General features: G+C 36.4%; 1 protein-coding gene across 1 annotated transcript in view; it reads left to right on the forward strand.

Moving 5' to 3' along the window:
• Window positions 1–20846, forward strand: part of LOC127844423 (aurora kinase A-like) — a 49845-nt gene extending 28999 nt beyond the window's left edge. Inside the window, exons 6-8 of the mRNA XM_052374634.1 lie at window positions 201–349; window positions 17375–17606; window positions 19545–20846. Of these exons, the coding sequence (XP_052230594.1) occupies window positions 201–349; window positions 17375–17606; window positions 19545–19631 (468 nt within the window). The 3' untranslated portion in view covers window positions 19632–20846. The remainder of the gene's footprint in view (window positions 1–200; window positions 350–17374; window positions 17607–19544) is intronic.
• Window positions 20847–22309: the final 1463 nt, after the last annotated feature.

A 22309-nucleotide genomic window follows, 5' to 3' on the forward strand; every position in this document is an offset into this window, starting at 1 on the left:
CACTTTTCACTTTCAAGAATGGACTTTGCCATTTGAATGAAGTATCTTCTAAACGAGTATCCAGTGTATGTAGAAAGTGTCGCCCCTGATTAGCCTAATTGTGCAGGCTAATCTGGGATGACACTTTTTGCCGACGCATCCAGCCCTGCAGTTTTTCCAGGCCAAGGCTCAATTATCCTCATATGACGTGTCCCTTTCAGTACGTGTACCAGCTGGCCAATGCCCTCAAGTACTGCCACAGCAAGAAGGTGATCCATCGAGACATCAAGCCAGAGAACCTACTCCTTGGTCTGACTCAGGACCTCAAGATTGCGGACTTTGGCTGGTCCGTACATGCTCCATCCTCCAGGTAATATCATCTGAACTACAGCGTTTGAAAAAATGTGTGTAATGCCACATGTGGCCAGTGTAGCCCCAAACCAGTTGCACAGTCTGATCAGGATCTACTCTTTTCACTATTAGGTCCCACGCAGTTTCATGGTCTCATAGGCAATCAGCTTAGCGCCGGACCACACTGTGCGAATGTGCATATGACATAAGACCCATTTTTGCAGGAAACATGTCATCTTGTACCCTGACTTGTTCTGTCTTGTTTTCTCAGAGGTCAGAAATACTCCTTCTTGAATCGGTCATTTCTGTTGCCCTGTATATCGTATATAGTATATATATATAGTGTTTATCAAGATGTGTTTTTTGTAATGGCATCATCAATCTTTCCATCAGTCTTTTTGTCGCTCTGTTTGTCCCACTGCTTGTCCAGAGTATATAACAGGGGATGTATTGTGGGGATTCAAATACTGATAAAACTTCATATAATGCTAAAATGCTTTGATGGAAGAGCAGTGTACATGGACCATAAATCTGATTTCAGGATTTATTGCACTTAACTGGATGTTCATGTTTGGAGCATAAGTCACCCAGATTTGAATAATACTTGTTTAATTGATAGATGGCATTGAGAGGAAGTGGCAAGTTCAAGTACTGCAACTCTCTTCTTAATGTTTTTCTAGTTATTGCCCTTTCTTTATTGTGATCGTCCTTATCATAACTCCCTCATTATTGGAGCTTACAAAAACAGCAACTGTTTGTCTGGATCTTGTTTGGAGCATAATAATGCAAGTATTGAAGGTATTAGATTAACGTCTTGCCTGGAAGACAATTGCTTCACCCACTTAATCACGTGATCAAGCTGTCAGAAAACCTAAACAAGATAACACCAAAGTGTATGCTTATAAATTACGATACATTCTTTATGATTTAAGTGAGCATGTTTTCATCCCTTATAGCAATGGTAAAATGGTTTGGTATCATTTATTTATTTAAATATGCCAAAACATATATTTTTAAAATAACATAAGCTATCTATAATGAGTATTTCAGTAAGTTAAACACGCTTTTAGACCTTCAGATACTGTGAAATCATTTATTTTCGCCAGCTTGTAATCTCGTCATTTTTATAAAAATGATGTTTTCGTCAGCACTTAAATTCGCCAATTCCTGACTTTGAAAAAAAAATGCTTCAGTCAATATCCGATTAGTTTGTCCGAAATATATCGCGGTTGCGAAAAATCGTAGTGGGGAAAGAAAGAGGACACTTGAGAGTCACTTGCAGGAGGTGGGGCCTGTTTATCACATGTCAATATACTAGTCTTTTGTTATCAGGTGATCAGGAATTTGCCCCCATTAGTGTATCATTATGATTAGCGGATTAGTGGGACCAAATAACTGTTAACAAGTGTTTGAAACCCGGGTTTAAACTTTGAAACAGTGAAGCCAGTTGCCAATTGGTCCTTTTCATTTATTATCATGGCCAAATTCATAACAATCTTACCTTTATCGGCGCAAATTAGAGAAGGTGCGAAGATTATTGGTTAACATTAGTGTTAGCAAACTGTTTGGTCAGTTTTCAATAAAGTTTCAAGAGTTTTGCATCGTAAATATTTGATCACTTTAAGTACAATAATTTTCGGAAGTGTAAAATTAACAGTGCATTATGGGACAGCGGTTTCATAGGGTAAAGTTCAGATTTAATTGTAACAACCAATGGAAGAGTGATTTAAAATTAGATTGAATGCAATAGGATACAAAGCCATGTTTTATTGCGTCATACTCAGTCATTCGAAACACGTGCTTTCCGGGGATTTCCTGAAAATCGCGCAAAAATAAAAGTGAATTTTTGAAAACAATTTCCCTACGTTTGGATGGAATTAATCGTCATGATTGCTAATTTCTCTTTACCTGTTATGTTTTCAATTGCTACAAGTAACACTTATTTGAAACATGTATCGTAAAACTTGTAAAAGATGTCAAGGATTAAAAAGATCGATAGCCCATAAAACGAAGCACAAGCAATTTTTACACCTGTATTGTAGTTAAACACAAACAACCAAACACAAATCAAAATGTTCTGTATTTATTTGTAATCAATGCGGAGAATGTATATGGTAAGTATATACAGCATCATCTTTTAATTTTGTGTATTGTCGTTGATCCGGATCTAATCCGGTGCGTGGAGGCTGTATAATCTTCTGCAACAACACTGAAAAACACAATACACACAATGGTTAATTAAGTTGTTAACAATTAGCGTTAATCATTACAATTCTACCTAAACGAAGTCAACGCAGTCGATACAGCTGAACTGCTTTGGCGTTTTAGAGCAATGTCACATGTCAGTTAAGTACACCGTGTAATATACACCCTTTTGTGTCAAAACCGGATTTATCTTGATTACATAACAGACGGAGTATGTATGCGTGGATTACGTTGGATTTTAGTGCCTCATGCCTTTGGTAATTCAGTCTTAATTTGTTCAAATATGGGACATGATTGTTCGTTAGGATCTTGAATTCGTCAATCGGTCGACTGACGAAATATACGAAAATTAATGCCTGACGATATATAATGGTTTCACAGTATGCGGATACCGAAATCCCCCAGTTTACTACATGATAATTGTCCCCTTGTGATTTCAGTGGAGGGGGCTTATGGTTTGCACTCTGTGTGCCTGTCTGTCTGTCACACTTTTCTGGATCTTGCGATAACTTTAAAAGTTCTTCATATTTTTTCATGAAACTTGGAACATGGATAGATGGCAATATGGACATTATGCACATCTTTTCATTTTGTTTCGACGTCAAAAATGGCAACAAATATAAAAAAATCTGACAATGGTTAAATTACACTTTTAAAATGGTATTTATTGATGTTATTTACGAAAATATTAACTAAACTAGAAATGGCGCGGCAGAGGCCGACGCGTATCCCCACGCCGCATGTTTGACCCAAGGGCGCCCCAGGGTTGATCATGGGGCCATGCATAGTTGAGATTGACTGTATTGTCATAAGAGAAGTTCAGTATCAATTAGAAGTGAATGGGTGTAAAAATAAAGAAGTTATAGTAAAAGGCAATTTTGGGAGGGTGTGGCCTATGTGGGCGGGGTGCCCCAGGGTTGGTAATGGGGCCATGCATAGTTGAGATTGACCGTATTGTCATAAGAGAGGTTCAGTATCAATTTGAAGTGAATCAGTGTATTAATGAAGAAATTATAGTAAAAGGCAATTTTGGGCGGGTGTGGTCTATGTGGGCGTGGCGCCCCAGGGTTGGCAACGGGGCCATGCATAGTTGAGTTTGACCGTTTTGTCATAAGAGAGGTTCAGTATCAATTTGAAGTGAATCAGTGTAGAAATGAAGAAGTTAATGTAAAATAACCTAAATTTTTTTTATAGTAAATGGATTTTTTGGTGGGTGTGGCCTATGTGGGCGGGCGCCCCAGGGTTGGGATTGGGGCCATGCATAGTTGAGATTGACCCTAATGTCATAACAAAAGTTCAGTATCAATTTGAAGTGAATCCGTGTAGAAATGAAAAAATTATAGTAAATGGAAATTTTTGGTGGGTGTGGCCTATGTGGGCGGGGCGCCCCAGGGTTGGGAATGGGGCCATGCATGGTTGAGATTGACCGTATTGTCATAGGTGAGGTCCAGTATCAATTTGAAGTGAATCGGTGTAGAAATAAAGAAGTAAATGTAAAATAACCTAAAAAAATGAGTGATAATTTCTGACGCGGCCCCACCCCAACCCCTATAACTTTTGACCCAGGGGTCAGATCAAAATTCCAAATAGTGCACCGTCGCACATATGCTCATAGCTACCATGTGTGTAAATTTCAAGGTTCTAGTGCTTTTAGTGTAGGAGGAGATAGTGGCCAGGACGGACGGACGGACAGACGGACGGACAGACGGACGGACGGACGGACGGACGGCGGAGATCACCACAATATCCCCACCTTTTTTTCAAAAAGCGTGGGGATAACAATTCTTTAGAATTGTATCTGACAAGATATTGCGTTTTATAACTGGGATTTTGGCAAGTTAAACATGATTTACGACACCAAGCATGTGCTCCTATCCACCATGTTATTCCATATAAAGAGGATACTAGTAATATTAAACATTTCTGATAGGACATTTAACTATCATCCCTTGAAGTGAAAGTGCAAACAAACAAATCAGTTCCGCCATTTTCTCATATAAATTACATTCTATAGCCAGGATTTGGGTAATGCTAAATATTGAAGCTACCTGCGTGCCAGATGCTTGAGCAGATTAAGAAATCACCAAGTTACCACTTGCAATGGCAGTTTTAATATTAAGCTCTATCTCTAGGCCATGTTCGAAAATGGGCTATGCCGGGCCAAAAACTAGGTCACGGGGTCACTTAATGCGTTTTACACATTCAGTATGGTGTCCATACTCTATTTCAAGTGCTTATCATCCGCTCTTCACCAAACTTGGTCAGAAGTTTTATTTAGATGATCTTTAGGCCATGTTCCAACATGGGCCATGCCGGGCCAAAATCTAGGTCATGGGGTCACTTAGTGGGTTTTACAGATTCAGCATGGTGTTCCCTATTTCAAGTACTCTTCATTCGCTCTTCATGTGGGGGTATTCGTATGTGGGGGTATTCATCATGTCTGTGACAAAGTTTTAGTTTATATATTTGTATATTATAACAACACAGATATGTTTTTTTTTAACTGTTCTTGTTTCAAATTTATATAAAATAGATTAATGGTAACACACCTTAAAAATGGTAAAAATGGTATAATTTACACATGTAAATATTTGTACTGAATACTTCAATTAACATACTTTGTTATGGTTACCATATTTTACTTGGTTTTAAGGTGTTTGGACTATAAGACTGGCTCTCAACTTTCCCATAAAACATGTTTTACATTCAGCAAGGTGTCTGCTCTCTAATTGAAGTTGTCTTTTGAATTAACTATTAAACGACAGGGTATAACAAACATTTTTAGCTTGTCTGAGCACAATGCGCCCACGGTGAGCTTTTGTGATAGCCTTGTGTCAGTCCTGTGTGTTGTGTAGCATCAACTTTTGCCTCTTGCCATGTGAACACTCTAGAGGCCACATTAATTGTCCGATCTTCATGAAATATGGTCAGAAGATTTGTGCCAATGATGTATTGGACGAGTTCCAAAATGGTTCTGGTTTGTTGAAAAACATGGCTGCCAGGGGTTTGGCATTTTTCCTTATATGGCTATAGTAAAACCTTGTTAACACTCAAGTTAAAATTAACAACCAGGATGCACAATTTAATTATGTATTCCAAATATTCCACACCCACTTCTGTCAAACTATATTTTATTTCTGGTGTGACATAAATGATTTTCATTTAATAAAAGGTTACATTTTTGTTATTTAGACAGTAACACGGCAGAGCTGGGACGGACATCTATAATCGGCACACTGCCCTCATAACAGCCTGAGGGCCATTATGAGGAGCAGATTATATATGTCCTGCCCAGCTCTGTAGTGTGTTATTGTTTATATTACAACAAAAATTTATTACAAAACCAGCTATTCGTACTTTCATTTTCATTCAATTGATTAAGCAATTTATGACGTATCTCATGTGAGATAATTTCTATGACAAAACACAGTTTTAGCTACACTTTAGGGAAACCAATGCCCTCGTTGAGGATTCTTATTTAACAGTAAAATCTTGTTTAAGCATTGAACACATCCAAAACATATTTCGGATTATGTGATTGTGTGGTTGTCATGCATAATTAGGAATACAATTATTGTAATAGCTCTGACAAGTCATTCGATTGCGTAAATTGTGTTTTTGGTGAAAGTGGTTAGTATTCGATACAATTGTTTAAATAAGTTTGATTTAAAATCAATATAGAATAACAAAAAAAACAGAATAGCAAAGTGAAATCATTATTAGCTCGGCCTTTTCAGAGAAAACCTGAGGTATTGTCATGGCCAGCTCGTCGTCCACCGTCCCCGTCGTGCTAAAACCTTATCATTTTGTTAAGGTTTTGAACATTGGCTCTAAAATCAAATTGCTTCCACCTACAACTTTGAAACTTAATATGTAGATGCACCTTGATGAGTTCTACACGCCACACCCATTTTTGGGTCATTAGGTCAAAGGTCAAGGTCACTAACCTTTAAAAAAAATAAAAAATAATAATTCTGACAAGCCTTCATTTATTCAAAACTGCACCCGTAGCCGAGCGTGGCACCCGTTATGCGGTGCGCTTGTTCTATTAGCTCATCTATTTTTTGAAAAATAAATTATGAGCTATTGGCATCACCTTTGCGTCTGCGTCGGCGTATGGTTAAGTTTTGTGATTAGGTCCACTTTTCTCATAAAGTATCAAAGCTCTTGCATTCAAACATGGTACACTTTCTTACTATCATGAGGGGACTTGGCAAGCAAATTAAGATAACTCTGGTGTGCATTTTGACTGAATTATGTGCCCTTTGTATACTTAAAAAATTGAAAATTTGGTTAAGTTTTGTGTTTAGGTCCATTATATTCCTTAAGTATCAAAGCTATTGCTTTCATACTTGCAACACTTACTAACTATCATAAGGGGACTGTGCAGGCAAAATTATGTAACTCTGACTGGCATTTTGACATAATTATGTGCCCTTTTTATACTTAGAAAGTTTTGTGTTTAGGTCCACTTTATTATGCTCCCCCAAAAAATTTTGGGGGAGCATATAGTCGCCGCTTCGTCTGTCCGTGCGTCCGTCTGTGCACAATTTTTGTCCGGGCTATTTCTCAGCAACTAATGACCGCAATTTAATGAAACTATGGGAAGCTTCACTACCAAGAGGAAATGTGCATATTATCAGCCGGTTCTGGTCGGATGATTTTTCAAAGAGTTATGGCCCTTTGAAATTTTCCATTAACTGTACATATAGTGCAATTCTTGTCTGGGCTTTTTCTCAGCAACTAATGACCGGAATTCAATGAAACTTTATGGGAAAATTCACTACCAAAAGCAGATGTGCATATTATTAGCCAGTTCTGGTCGGATGATTTTTATGCTCCCCCAAAATTTATTTTGGGGGGAGCATATAGTTGCCGCTTCGTCTGTCTGTGTGTGCGTCTGTCTGTCTGTCTATCCGTCCATGCACAATTTTTGTCCGGGCTATTTCTCAGCAACTAATGACTGGAATTCAATGAAACTTTATGGGAAGCTTCACTACCAAGAGGAGATGTGCATATTATCAGCGGGTTCTGGTCGGATGATTTTTATGCTCCCCCAAAATTTATTTTGGGGGGAGCATATAGTCGCCGCTTCGCCTGTCCGTCTGTGTGTCCGTGCACAATTGTTGTCCGGGCTATTTCTCAGCAACTAATGATTGGAATTCAATGAAACTTTATGGGAAGCTTGACTTCCAAGAGGAGATGTCCATATTATCAGCGGGTTCTGGTTGGATGATTTTTCACAGAGTTATGCTTTGAAATTTTCCATTAAATGTACATATAGTGCAATTCTTGTCCGGGCTATTTCTCAGCAACTAATGACCGGAATTTAATGAAACTTTATGGGAAGCTTCACTACCAAGAGGAGATGTGAATATTATCAGTGGGTTTTGGTCGGATGATTTTTCACAGAGTTATGGCCCTTTGAAATTTTCCATTAACTGTACATATAGTGCAATTCTTGTCTGGGCTATTTCTCAGCAACTAATGACCGGAATTCAATGAAACATTATGGGAAGCTTCACTACCAAGAGGAGATGTGCATATTAACAGCGGGTTCTGGTTGGATAATTTTTCACAGAGTTATGGCCCTTTGAAATTTTCTATAAAAACATTCTTGTCCCCCAAACTACTGTACCCTCAAGACGTTTCCTTTTATCTGAATATATAGTGCAATATTGTGACAAAAAAACCTTTGGGGAGCATCACCCGTCTCCAACAGTTTCTTGTTCACAGAGTTATGGCCCTTTGAAATTTTTGAATTTTTCCATTAACTGTACATATAGTGCAATTCTTGTCCGGGCTATTTCTCAGCAACTAATGACCGGAATTCAATGAAACTTTATGGCAAGCTTCACTACCAAGAGGAGGTGTGCATATTATCAGCGGGTTCTGGTCGGATGATTTTTCACAGAGTTATGGCCCTTTGAAATTTTATATAAAAAAATTCTTGTCCCCCCAACTACTGTGCCCTCAAGACGTTTCCTTTTATCTGAATACCGTATTTTTGGGGTTAAATGTCGCACCGGAATGTAAGACGCATCCCCATTTTTTTAAAATTATTTTATTTTTGTCCATACATAAGACGCTCCGGCGTAAACGACGCACATAAATCATCATTAAATATTCCCAAAAATGCAGTCACACATGTTTATCCATTAAATGTTTAATCCTCTTTCGTGTTTTATTTCAGATAGAAAATTCATCTTAAAAACAATGCTGGCATTTGTTCTCTCACATGCTCATTGTATTGATATATTTTTTTCCATTAAATTTATTTGAACGTATTAATTTAAAGAAAAACATCATTCAGAACAATGTATTACCGGTTATATTTGACCCTATCCGCAAGCCGTTGCATTTGCACATTTGTATCTGTTTTGTCAAAACATCGCAGTTTAAACACTGCTGATCATGTTCTCACAAATACCAAATTAAATCAAGTCTTGACCAGATTTTCCTGTAAATCAGTACACAGAACATTTTCTGTTTCAATAATAAACTACCTAAATGAGCGTAACGTCAAAGATACAGCATTCTCTTTGCTACACAGTTTTTCTTTCAACAGTGTATACACCCACGCTAATTTTCGCGCGCTTTCTAACAGAACAAAGAAAAGTACATGAGCTATAGATGTGACTAGCTTAAACATGGCGTTAGCAATAAAATTGGAAATACGAATTTAAATAAGCGCATTTGATAATACAACAAAACAAAATAAAAAACAATTATTGTGTAATAAACTGCATTTAGGCTATAAATGCAGCATTTGCTGTTTCATAAAAAATAAATGTACCATTTTATTAAAATAGTGTAGCTATGTTTGTTTGTTTTAATGTGTATTGTTTGCAAAACTTTTGTAGCATAAAGTATACCGGCATTGGTAAATTGGTAACACGAGCATTTTTTTGGTGAATATTAAAATGAGGCCTGTTATGAGAAGGGCTAATATTCTTATCGTGATAATCTTAATACAAGTGTGCAGACGTGTGGTGTACCAGGCTTACCAATAAACGCTTTTAATCCACACTGGGAGAGATTATGTTCGTTCATCTATCGCAGATGATTAAAGGGTATTTGAGATCTCAGGTTTGCAGACATGTGGTATTGCAGGCATACCAATAAACGCTTGTAATGCACACTGGGGACATCGCTGATGGATTCTCAGATGTCGACGACCATGGCGAATAAATGATGTGAATTTTTATTGTGCTGTATCTGATTGTATACTTATTGTTGTATACTCTGCTTCTCATTGATATTGTGTTTTTTTGTTGTACTTTGTTATTTTTTGTTTCAAATTGTTGTAAAAATCGTAAGGTTAGCTCGTAAAATAAATTTAGCAGACGACTGCTTTTTTTGTTGCGTTGTTTAATTTACGTTACGGTACCATAGGCATTTTTGGTTACGGTACCCCAATAGTATCGTTAGTAGTGTGTAACCAACTATGTGTAAAATAAAATTGTGTTACAAAAACAGCGAAACAAATTACCGGCAATGGTTATCAAACTCGCGGATTTATGCAATTCTGACTTAAAAATTTCACATTCTGACTTTGGAAAAATCAATTTTGTACATACATAAGACGCTCCGGGGCATACGACGCATGTTACTTTTGCCTGTAAAAAAGTCGCGACTTATACCCCGAAAAATACGGTATATAGAACAATATTGTGACAAAAAAACACTTTGGGGAGCATCACCCGTCTCCGACGAATTCTTGTTCACAGAGTTATGGCCCTTTGAAATTTTCCATATCTGTACATATAGTGCAATTCTTGTCCGGGCTATTTCTCAGCAACTAATGACTGGAATTCAATGAAACTTTATGGGAAGCTTCACTACCAAGAGGAGATATGCATATTATCAGCCGGTTATGGTCGGATGATTTTTCACAGAGTTATGGCCCTTTTAAATTTCTATAAACTGTACATATAGTGCAATTCTTGTCCGGGCTATTTCTCCCCAACTACTGATTGGAATTCAATGTAGCTTTATGGGAAGCTTAACTACCTTGAGGAGATGCGCATGTTATTAGTGGGTTCTGGTTAGATGATTTAGTTAGAGAGTTATGGCTTTTGAAATTTTTAAGTTTCTAAACCATCCATCGTATTATTTTGTCCAAAGTTATGCCCCTCAAGACGTTTCCTTTTATCTGAATATATAGTGCAATATTGTGACCAAAAAACCTTTGGGGAGCATCAACCGTCACCGACGGTTTCTTGTTATACTTAGATAATGGAAAATTTGGTTAAGTTTTGTGTTTTGGTCCACTTTACTCCTAAAGTATCAAAGCTTTTGCTTTCATCCTTGGAACACTCGCAAACTATCATAAGGGGACAGTGCAGGACAAGTTGCATAACTCTGGTTGTCATTTTGACGGAATTATGACCCTTTTTATGCCCCCCTTTGAAGAAGAGGGGGTATATTGTTTTGCACATGTCGGTTGGTTGGTCTGTCCACCAGATGGTTTCCGGATGATTACTCAAGAACGCTTAGGCCTAGGATCATGAAACTTCATAGGTACATTTATCATGACTGGCAGATGACCTCTATTGATTTTCAGGTCACTAGGTCAAAGGTCAAGGTCACAATGACTCGAAATAGTAAAATGGTTTCCAGATGATAACTCAAGAATGCTTAGGCCTAGGATCATGAAACTTCATAGGTACATTGATCATGACTGGCAGATGACCCCTATTTATTTTCAGGTCACCAGGTCAAAACTCAAGGTCACAGTGACTTGAAATAGTAAATTGGTTTCCGGATGATAACTCAAGAATGCTTACGCTTAGGATCATGAAACTTCATAGGTACATTGATCATGACTGGCAGATGACCCCTATGAATTTCAGGTCATTAGGTCTAAGGTCAAGGTCACAGTGACTCGAAACAGTAAAATGGTTTCTGGATGATAACTCAAGAATGCTTACGGCTAGGTTCATGAAACTTCATAGATACATTGATCATGACTGGCAGATGACCCCTATTGATTTTCAGGTCACTATGTCAAAGGTCAAGGTCACAGTGACTCGAAACAGTAAAATGGTGTCCGGATGATAACTTAAGAATAATTAGGCCTAGGATCATGAAACTTCATAGGTACATTGATCATGACCGGAAGATGACCCCTATTGATTTTCAGGTCACTAGGTCAAAGGTCAAGGTCACAGTGACAAAAAACGTATTCACACAATGGCTGCCACTACAAGTGACAGCCCATATTGGGGGCATGCATGTTTTACAAACAGCCCTTGTTTTACTTAGTTACTTTGAATATATGGTTTAATTTTGTGTTTAGATTCACTTTACTTCTAAAGTATCAAGGCTATTGCTTTCAAACTTCAAATACTTTCATGCTATCATGAGGGTACTGTACCTTGTCATAACTTCTTTATATATAACATGATCAGATTTGATTGATACTTTGACAAAACGACTCTTACCTGACATACCACAATAGACTCCACCGAAACCATCCCCACGCCCCACCCCACCCCAGAATCCCTCCCAGAATTCGAATATGGGTCATGCCGGGTCAGAAACTAGGTCACGGGGTCAAAAAAACAGATTGATTTTGAAACAAAGGGGGTAATTGTGATGAACAATCAGTAGCAATGCACATTTTGAGTTGCAGTTGTCTCCCTTTATCAGCCTTTTTTTATATTGAAAACCTGGTTTTGTGACAATTTTGTCCCTTGTTTTATTTTTGAAAGACCGTTTTTTTTTGCTTTTTTTTTTTGCTTTTTTGAAAGATAATGTAATAAATGACCACACACCCACACTATACACCCCTCTCCACCCCGACCCTCCCTCCTTTGTGATTGAAGTATTGAGATAGGTCCCTTCACCTTTTAAAAGAAAAATAGATGAGCGGCGTGCACCGGTAAGGCGGTGGTGCTCTTGTTTTTATAAGCATCAGATTTATGTTATGTATATGTACATATATGTATTATTGATAATAGATTTGCAAATGTATATTTGATATTGAAACATAACTCAACTGTGAAATATTAAAATAAAATGCATTTAAAGATTTTTATCAAAGAATGAGATTTATTTGGTAATTTAATTCATTTAACACTTTACTTTCTTTAATAAAAATTGCATCTGATGATAGTTGTGGCATCGCTGATGACCTCAATTACTACTAGATCTACTAATATTTAATTCCGAAATAGCAAATACAACATGTACTTAAAAAAATAATGACAATCTTGATTTTATACATATTTCTAAGCAGTGATTTTTTTTTGCTTGTATTTGTTACTACCTGTGCCATTTGAATTGGGAAAATTAGCGCGATGAACCATGAAGTTGGGAAAAATAGTGCGATAAACCATGAAATTGGGAAAAATTAAGCATTATAAATGTGATTATAAGTAACAGAAATAAAATTGTTTTTAAGTGCATGTTCAGGGGTTTTTCTAGCTATTTTGGGAACAGGAGTCTGGTCATGTTGGGATTGTTTTAATTGATAAAAGTGGCAAACTTGGGAATTATTTATCGACAAAAATGACTAAATTAAAGTTATATATTTTGTAGGATGATTAAATTAAAAGTTGAGATCTAGAGTTAAGAAATCATAAGTCATAAGAGATTTCTTTCTTAAAAAAAAATAAAAAAATTGGCGATAAGTTTTAGCAAAAAATTCACTGCTAAGCCCTTTATTTTGGCGAGAAATCAGTCAAAACAATAGTGCCAATTATTATAAGTAAATACCTGTTATAAACAAGAAAGTTACAAGTTAATTGGTATATTATTTCTATTACTGACAAGTTTTTCATTCTCATCTACAGCATAGAATGTTTTAGGTAGGCGAGAACATCATTACCATATTGTAGGTTAGTAATGAAAGTTGTATGACAGTTATTTTTGTTCAAATTTTGGGCCAGTATAATTATGGCTCAATTTCCAATGGGAAAAAGTATATATTTGGACATAAAATGTCATCTCCCATGCAGCTCTATAAAGGGAATTAAAGTTAATATTATGATACTGAAAACACTTATTTTCTCAAATTTTAAGCATATCTTAGCAAAACAACAATAACACTTATGTCCCAAACTTAGTCAAAACGCTGTGATTTTTTGGCAATCTCAAGGGACCTGGCCCCATTCCCATAATGAGGAAAAAACAACTGTATGATATTATGCTACACATAAATTGAAGTTGTGTTTTTAGATTTAAACATTTAGTTCATATCTCACCCACCTCTAAAAGTCAACTTTAGTAAATATAATATTCAAAATATAATATTCCAAACACTGTTATTCTCAATTGTGAAGCATTTGTAAGCAAAACAACAACATTACTAATTTCCAAATTTTAATAAAAGCAGTAATTTCGCCCCAAGCAAAGGGACTGGGCCCCAAAATACACTGGCCTCATCAGCCTGTGCAGACTGCACAAACTAATCTGGTATAACACTTTACTCAAATACCTGTTTTCCCTGAGACTGACTAAAATGGTTGAATACAGCCACATGCTGTGAACCTTGAAACTTTACACATGAAAGCCTAGTTTTGCAGCATGGTGTAAGTAACCTGCCTGCACTGAACTGCAGACCATTGTGGGTTTGCATTATGATGTAAGTAACCTGACAGCACTGAGCTGCAAGGCACTGCACTGGTCTAACACTCCCATCTGACACTCCCATCTTACACCATAGTTAAACTGCCTGTACTAAACCTCATAACATAGCACTGAGCTTATTGAACTGAACTGGAGGTCATTGACTGGGAGAACTTTCACTTTTCCATTAGATCTGGATTGAAAAGCAGACTGAAAACAAGTAGAGTTCATTGCCCTGTGCAATTGCACTGTGTTATGTGGGGGAAAAATGGGTCAGTCTGGGTAAGAGCAGATATAAATGGGACATCAGAGTTCACCAGCTGGTATTTATAGCCAGGTCTTGGCGTCTTTATGTTACAGGGGTGGTAGGATGTAATAAGTTTGCTTGTGTCTTGTCAGGGCAGTGTGACTTTTGTAGCAGGGGTGGTAGGGTATAATAACTAAAGATTAATACCAAACTATTATTTTAAACTTAAACAAATTATAAAGTTGAATCAATTGGATCAAGTGTATGTTTAGTATTATTTTACTTAAAGTGTCTTAATGATTTGTATGCATTTGTTGTGTAAAACGTGTTCAATCATTTGAAAGTAAATGTTTTTAGTTTATGTCAAAAGTAAGAACAAATATATTAAGGACTGATTTAGATATTGTTTTAAAATCTGATACAAATAAGAAAAGATAGTAAAATTAACAAATTAATTAAAGAAGCTTTCTGTGAGTATGTCTTTACGTCATGACAAGATAAATACTTTAAACTAATTATAAACAAACTTTTTTAGTCAAATCCTATATTAAATGTATGTGTACATGTGTCTTCTTAAAAATGTTAAATACTTTATCCTGAAATATGGTAAGGTTCTAGTTGTCAATGTACACAAGCATCAGATGCTTCTATCCACAGAAGTTTTATTTAAGAGTATTACATTAGGCTTTAAATGACTTATAACATGAAAGAATTGCTGAATTATAATAATAGCATATACATGTTAACACATACTTTTTTTTAAAGAAATATAATAAAAATGACAATAATATTTGAATTTATCATAAAACTTAAGAAGGTATCGCCTATTTATCTGGGCTGTTAAAACATGGTAGTTAACATTTTGCTGGCTCTGCGATTACTACACATTGTTATTTTCCATTCAAAATCGGGTCCGGTAAATGGTCACATTCCCTATGAAAAAAAGTATACATTTTTCCCAAATGGGAGCTGAATATATTTGTTTAAATCTCAATATTTTGTTCATCCCCACCCAAATAATTTTAACCTTAGTAAATATACTACTGAAAATACTTGTATTTTCGATTTTGAAGCATTTTTTAACAAAACAACAAAAACAACACTAATTTCCCAATTTTAGTCAAAACGCAGCAAATGTTCCCAATCAAAGGGACGTGGCCTTATTCCCAAAATGGTGAAAAAAACAACAGCTATATGTATCAATGTATGGGTTTCCTGCTATATGTATCAATGTATGGGTTTCCTGCTATATGTATCAATGTATGGGTTTCCTGCTATATGTATCAATGTATGGGTTTCCTGCTATATGTATCAATGTATGGGTTTCCTGCTATATGTATCAATGTATGGGTATCCAGATCAATCTGTGTCTGCACTAACAGTTGCCCCAAATGTATGCAGAAATATTTCCTTAGATAATCTTCATGGCGTAAATAAAATCGGCAGAAATGGCTGCCTCGGCAGCTGTTTCCTTCAAAGATATTTTTCAACTTTGATAAGGTTAGGAACGGTAAAGGTATCCATTTTTTCATGCCCCGACGAAGTGGTAGGCACTCAAGGGAGTTGTTCCCAGATTGCCAAAAGAACAATTTTCAATGTTTGTGTCACATTCAGGGAATAATCTACATGCGTGTCCCGCGTCTATGACGCACAAATATCGAAATGGACGCATAGTTTTGAAATATGTGCGTCCACTTGGACGCATTGCTGAAACGAATCCGTTAACACATACGCGAATCACGATCAGTACGAACCATCTTGGGTATGCGTCAAAAGTGTAGCGATGAACGCTGAGTTTAACCGAATGAGGCTTGAAGACTGCAACAAGTCTTTTGATTGGCTCTAGTTGAGCCGCTGCTGTATAATACGAACCAATTAGAATCGACCTTTTAAATAGAGTGTGTTATGATATATTCTAGAGTCCCCGGATGAAGGCCTACTTTAACTTTTTGTAACTTAGTCATAAATCATTCAGAAATAATGACTCCAAAATAAGGTGTTGAAGCTAGATCCAAAACAAACAACTCTAAACTTAAATAACAGTAGGTCAACGGCTCGCAATTCGGACGTTAACAATAACATTATCAGGCTCGAAATTCGGATGTTAACAATAATATTATCATTGACTTGAATAAAGTTGAAATTTTGTAACAGGTTACATTCATGAAACAGACACTTAAAGCCTTTGTGAAGGCACACAAGATAGTGATAACCCTGAATTTGTTTTTTTTTTGTTTCAAAATACTCTGTTTTAGAGATTATTAAAAGTTTAATGCAAAATATAGTTATTGAGCTAGTGTCACTTAAATGTTCTTCACTACTTGGTATCTTTCAAAATTTGGGACACATTCTTTTTCAAGTTGGACTAATTAATTTTGGCCTGGGACTCATTGGTCTAAAATCTGCGAGTTCAGGGACCCATAGATAGTAAATTCTAGATTATTCCCTGCATATTGAAAATGAAAAGATCACTGTAGTGGTAGTGAATTAACACTAATGAAGATCAGTCACTATGTCTCTATCATTCATTCAGATAAAAATCGAGGATCACAAAAATGGAAGGGTAAAGGACTGAATCGATGAGACAACATTTTATACTTCTTTTCAAAATGCAAGGATTGTTACTTTTTTATGTTTTGACCTTTTTTTGGAAACATTTACTATTTTCAAACAAAATACAATGTCTGTTTTCACGCTTTTCCCAGACAAACATAATGGGGCAGCTTGGGGAATCCAACAGGAGCAGGAGCATCTCCCTTCCACTTCACACCAGATTGTGCTCCACTCAACCTTGAGTGGTTTTTCCTCGCCATTATGAGAATAGGTCCAGTGCCCTTTAGATTGTGAAAAAGCAGCTTTTTTGTGGAAACCTTCAATTTGGAATATAAGGTTTTCATTTGGGACATAAATATTCTTTATGAGATTGGTTGGTAAAAATATTTACTTTATGAGAATGGGATGGGGGCGGAATTTCAGCCCAAATGGATTAAAAAACACTGACATGTGTCTGTGTTTCAGACGTACGACGCTGTGCGGCACTCTGGACTACCTGCCCCCGGAGATGATTGAGGGCTCCTACCATGACGAGAACGTCGACCTCTGGAGCCTGGGAGTACTGTGCTACGAGCTGATGGTTGGCAAGCCTCCCTTCGAGACGGAGAGCAACTCAGAGACTTACAGACGGATAACACGTGTGGATATACGCTACCCTCCCTGCGTGACCCCTGGAGCAAGAGACTTGATTGGAAGTGTAAGTGAATCTTTTATGACCCTTTAACCCTTTCAGTGCTGGAACCGAATTTTGAAGGCCTTTGCAAACAGTTTGGATCCAAATAAGACACCACAGAAGGTGTCTCATCAGGATCAAAACTGTTTGCTATTCTGATAGTATTCTTTGAAAAAAAATGAAGAAAATGCTAATTTTAGAAATTCAGCAGATAACATTTTAGCAGACGACAAATTTCCCAGCATGCAAAGGGTTAAGTATACCATATGAGCCTCCTTCTTGAAATATTGGGCTTCATAAAATTGTAAATGTCCTCCCAGATTAGCCTGTACAGTCAGGACAGGCTTAACAAAGATTGCACTTTCTGCCTTTATGAAATTTTTTGTTTAAAAGATGTCTCTTCGAAACAAGAATCCAGTTAAGGTGAAACATGTCTGCCCTGAATAGCCTCTGCAGACTGCATAGCCTAATCTGGGACAATACGCTCATGAATTAACCCTTTACCACTTAGATTCGTATTTTCACGCATTGGTGTAACTTTAGAAAGTTATATTTAATTTTAGACCTTTTCTACTAGATTCAAGTTTTAAAGACTTCATTTCCAACCCTTAGATACTGATAAGCAGCAAACAGCATAAAACCGTTGGTTTTTATCCTGTTCGCACATAGCCATATTCTTTTTGCATCTAAGTGGGAAAGGTTTAAGCCCAGTCTTTCAAACATGTAGCTCATAGCATGCTCGCTGCGTAGACCTTTTTTTCTTTAAACTGGTTTCATCCTTTCGAATAGTAAACGCATTGACCAGAGTGCTTTAAATTGCATATTAATCTATTTGAAAATGGTGGGTGTTTTGTCTGTTGGAGAAGCAGTACAAATGGTTGAGTAATATGCATGAATGATAAATTCTCCAACATGGAGTCTGCTCAGTGCCCAAGTTCCATGTCTGTTGAAATTGCTCTATAGCATTCCTTAGCCTAGCAGATAAATAGGGAACTGCTCTTTATTATAATCCATATATATTGTTGTCCCCTACCGGTTTCACCGGAGGATACTTATGGTTTGCGCTCTGTGTGTCTGTCCGTCTGTCTGTCTGAGTCTGTCTGTCACACTTTTCTTGATTCTGCGATAACTTTAAAAGTTCTTAATATTTTTTCATGAAACTTGCAACATGGATAAATGGCAATATGGACATTATGCACGTCATTTCATTTTGTTCCTACGTCAAAAATTGTGGTTGCTATGACAACCTAAAATTTAAATTTTTAAAATAAACTGAAAATGGTTGAATTTCTGACAAATTTTGGAGCCGGTAGGGGACCATATTGCTTGACAATAGCCTTGTTCTAAATGTTTTGTATAGAGGACCGCAGCTCATAATTTGGTTTTATGAAAATAGTTCAATTGGTATATGAGATTTAGACCGCACATGATAATGTAGAGTAAATCTTTTGACCGACTCATGTCTCCTGCACATTGTTTGAGAGACTTAAACATGAAAATACTTCAATGAGCATAAGAGATATAGACCAGACATGGCAATTGATGCTCAAACATTTGATCTTGAGGTATAATCTTGACCTCGAGTTAGCTTGACTGATGCATTCCTACTGCACATAGTATCAATGATCTTAACATATGAGGGTACAAACAATATGGAGCGGATACAAAAATGGATGCTCAACCATTTGACCTTGAAGTACAACCTTAACCTTGAGCTGGCATGAAAGACTCATGCCTTCTGAAAGATTGTCTCAATGACCTAAACAATTAAGGCAAGTTTCATGAAAATCTGTCAACGGGTATAGGAGACATGGAGCAGATACAAAAGTGTTACAGACAGACTGATAGAAAAACTGAAGGACTAAGGGTATTCCCATAATTTCCCACTTGTTTTGCGGAATGGGATTAAAAAGAAACAATTTGGTGTTTGACTTACAAATTATTATCTATGGTTTGTTGTAGTTATTGCGACACGACCCCAGAACGAGGATGCCATTAGAGGATGTGATGAAACATCCATGGATCGTTGCCAACTACTCCCCAAAATAGGTGGAGTGTCAAGGACAGAAAGACAGCACTCATGAGTTATATGAGCTGTCAAGGACAGAAAGACAGCACTCATGGGTTTGTTTTTTTTTAAATATTTGATCTTGAACATGTGCATGTAAAAAAAGCCATCATATGATTATAAGTGACGCTTTAAAATACAATGTGCAATAAGGATGTGTTGTAAAAAAAGAAACCAATTAAATATCCATTATATGAGTTATAATTTACCAAGAGATGGACTTTTAAGGCCATATTTGATGCTGTTGGTGGCGATGGGTAGAACCTGCCAAATAATATTTTTCGGGCCAGTCAAAGGCCAACGTTGACAAGACAACTTATTCTGATGTCTATTTGATTGTTTTTTGTGGGTTATCATTTAGCTTGCAATTTAATGATAAGTGTTCTCAATATACAAATATTGCTTTTCTGTTTGCTAAATTTTCTTGAACTTTTCTTGTTCCATTTTCATAAAATCTATTTACATTGCTTTTATATTTGCTAAATTTTCTAGAACTGTTCTTGTTCCATTTTCATTATTTCATGTAATTCACATATCCAGCTTTCATGATATTTTTTAATTGGATAACTTAATATAATTATACTTTAATATGAATATTATGCATATGCAATAGAATTTAATGCTGCTTTTTTATGCCTCAAAATTACATTTAATATGTGTAGTGTTCTTTGAGAGGGATTTAATGCATGTGCGTAAAGTGTCGTCCCAGATTAGTCTGTGTAGTCCGCACAGGCTGATCAATGATGACACTTTTCACTTTTATGATATTTTCGTTTAAAGAGTCTCTCCTTTGCAAAAAGCAGTTTATGCATAAAGTGTCGTCCCTGATTAGCCTGTGCAGACCGCACAGGCTAATCTGGGACGACATTTTACGCATATGATTTCACTCCTTTTTTCACAGTGCGACTCATTGAATACCCTCCTCATGGGCACAAACATGATCTTAATTCTTCTTTTACTTAGAATCAGATATCTTAGTTACTGTTCATCTTTCATTGCAGTTCTCTGCCATTTTATTATATCTGTGTTTCAGTTTGTGTTTAATCTTTCAAAATTTCTACTGTCTTATCTTAATTTCTTTGTAAAATGTGACTGTATTTGTGTACCTTCATGTTTTCACTTAATGTAAATACTTAGTTCATTGTTTGAAATGTAAATATTTTCAATAAATAAGAAATAAATGTATACATAAACAAGAGATGTGTTTGTAAGAAACACAATGCCCCCTATTGCGCCGCTTTGAAGCCATAAATTTGACCTTGAAGGATGACCTTGACCTTTAGCCACTCAAAACGTGCAGCTCCACGAGATACACATGCATGCCAAATATCAAGTTACTATCATTAATATTCAAAAAGTTATGACCAAACTTTAATGAAGGTTCAAGTTTTTGGAACAAAAAAATACAATGATCTTTGACCTTGAAGGATGACCTTGAGCTTGGCTTTTCACCACTCAAAATGTGCAGCTCCATGAGATACACATGCATGCCAAATATGAAGTTGCTATCTTCAATATTGCAAAAGTTATAAAACTTTAACCAAGGTTAAAGTTTTGTGACACACATACAATGACTGACTGACACAGTGACAGACAGACAGGCCAAAAACAATATACCCCCGATCTTTCGATCCGGGGGCATAAAAATATCGTCCATACTTAAAGGGGCCTTTTCACAGATTTTGGCATTTTTTAACTTATTCATTAAATGCTTTATATCGATAAATGTAAGCATTGGATTGTAACAGCTCCAGTAAAAAATCAAGAATAAAATTTAAAAAAGGAAAAGAACATTGCCCGGTCCAGGTTTCGAACCAGTGACCCCTGGAGTCCTGCCAGAGTCCTGAAGTAAAAACGCCTTAGCCTACTGAGCTATTCCGCCGAGTACACGTACTTGACGTATTTTATACCTTATATAAGCAATCTTCGTAGTTTCACAAAATTTAACGACAAAAACAGAACTCTCCAAATTATTCAATTGTTTCGCGTTGCAACGCTTTATAATTTTTAGGTTTTAAAATCGTCAAAAGATGCATATAATGGCTATATTAGACCATGGTAGATGTTCAGTATTACTGTTTCCTCACAAATATCATAACTAAAACGAAAATTTGCGAATCTGAAACAACTTTTTTTCAATTTTGTCAATTTACCAAAGCGTGAAAAGATCCCTTTAAATATAAACAAATTGTATATTTGTTTTATATATAAGAGCTGCATAATGCGAAAATGGGTCTTATGCCAAATGCAGCCAGTGTAGCATTCATGAAGTTTGTTCAGGGGCTGCACTGTCCACTAACGAGACCACGACAACTTGGTGACTATAGCGGACATGGTTACTCCTGACCAGACTGCAGGTTTGCCACATTTGGCATCAAACCCATTTTGTTGTGATGAAGCTCATAAAATACTGAAACAACTTTTAACCATATTGAAATTTAACTCCAATATCAAATGTTCGCCTTTGGTTAAAGCTCTATTATATTGACCAAATACGAACATTTTTTGAATAAATGTATTGTGTACTGGTATTTATACTCTGTTAAACTTTCGTCTGTGCCCAGATTTTAACAAGTTATACTTTAACTAGAAATTGTCTCAATAGGGAAGAATATGCCTCATGTAATATGTAGCAAGTTGTAATAATAAAATGGACCCA

The sequence above is a fragment of the Dreissena polymorpha genome, chromosome 9 (assembly GCF_020536995.1).
Source record: "Dreissena polymorpha isolate Duluth1 chromosome 9, UMN_Dpol_1.0, whole genome shotgun sequence".
Lineage (NCBI taxonomy): Eukaryota > Metazoa > Mollusca > Bivalvia > Myida > Dreissenidae > Dreissena > Dreissena polymorpha.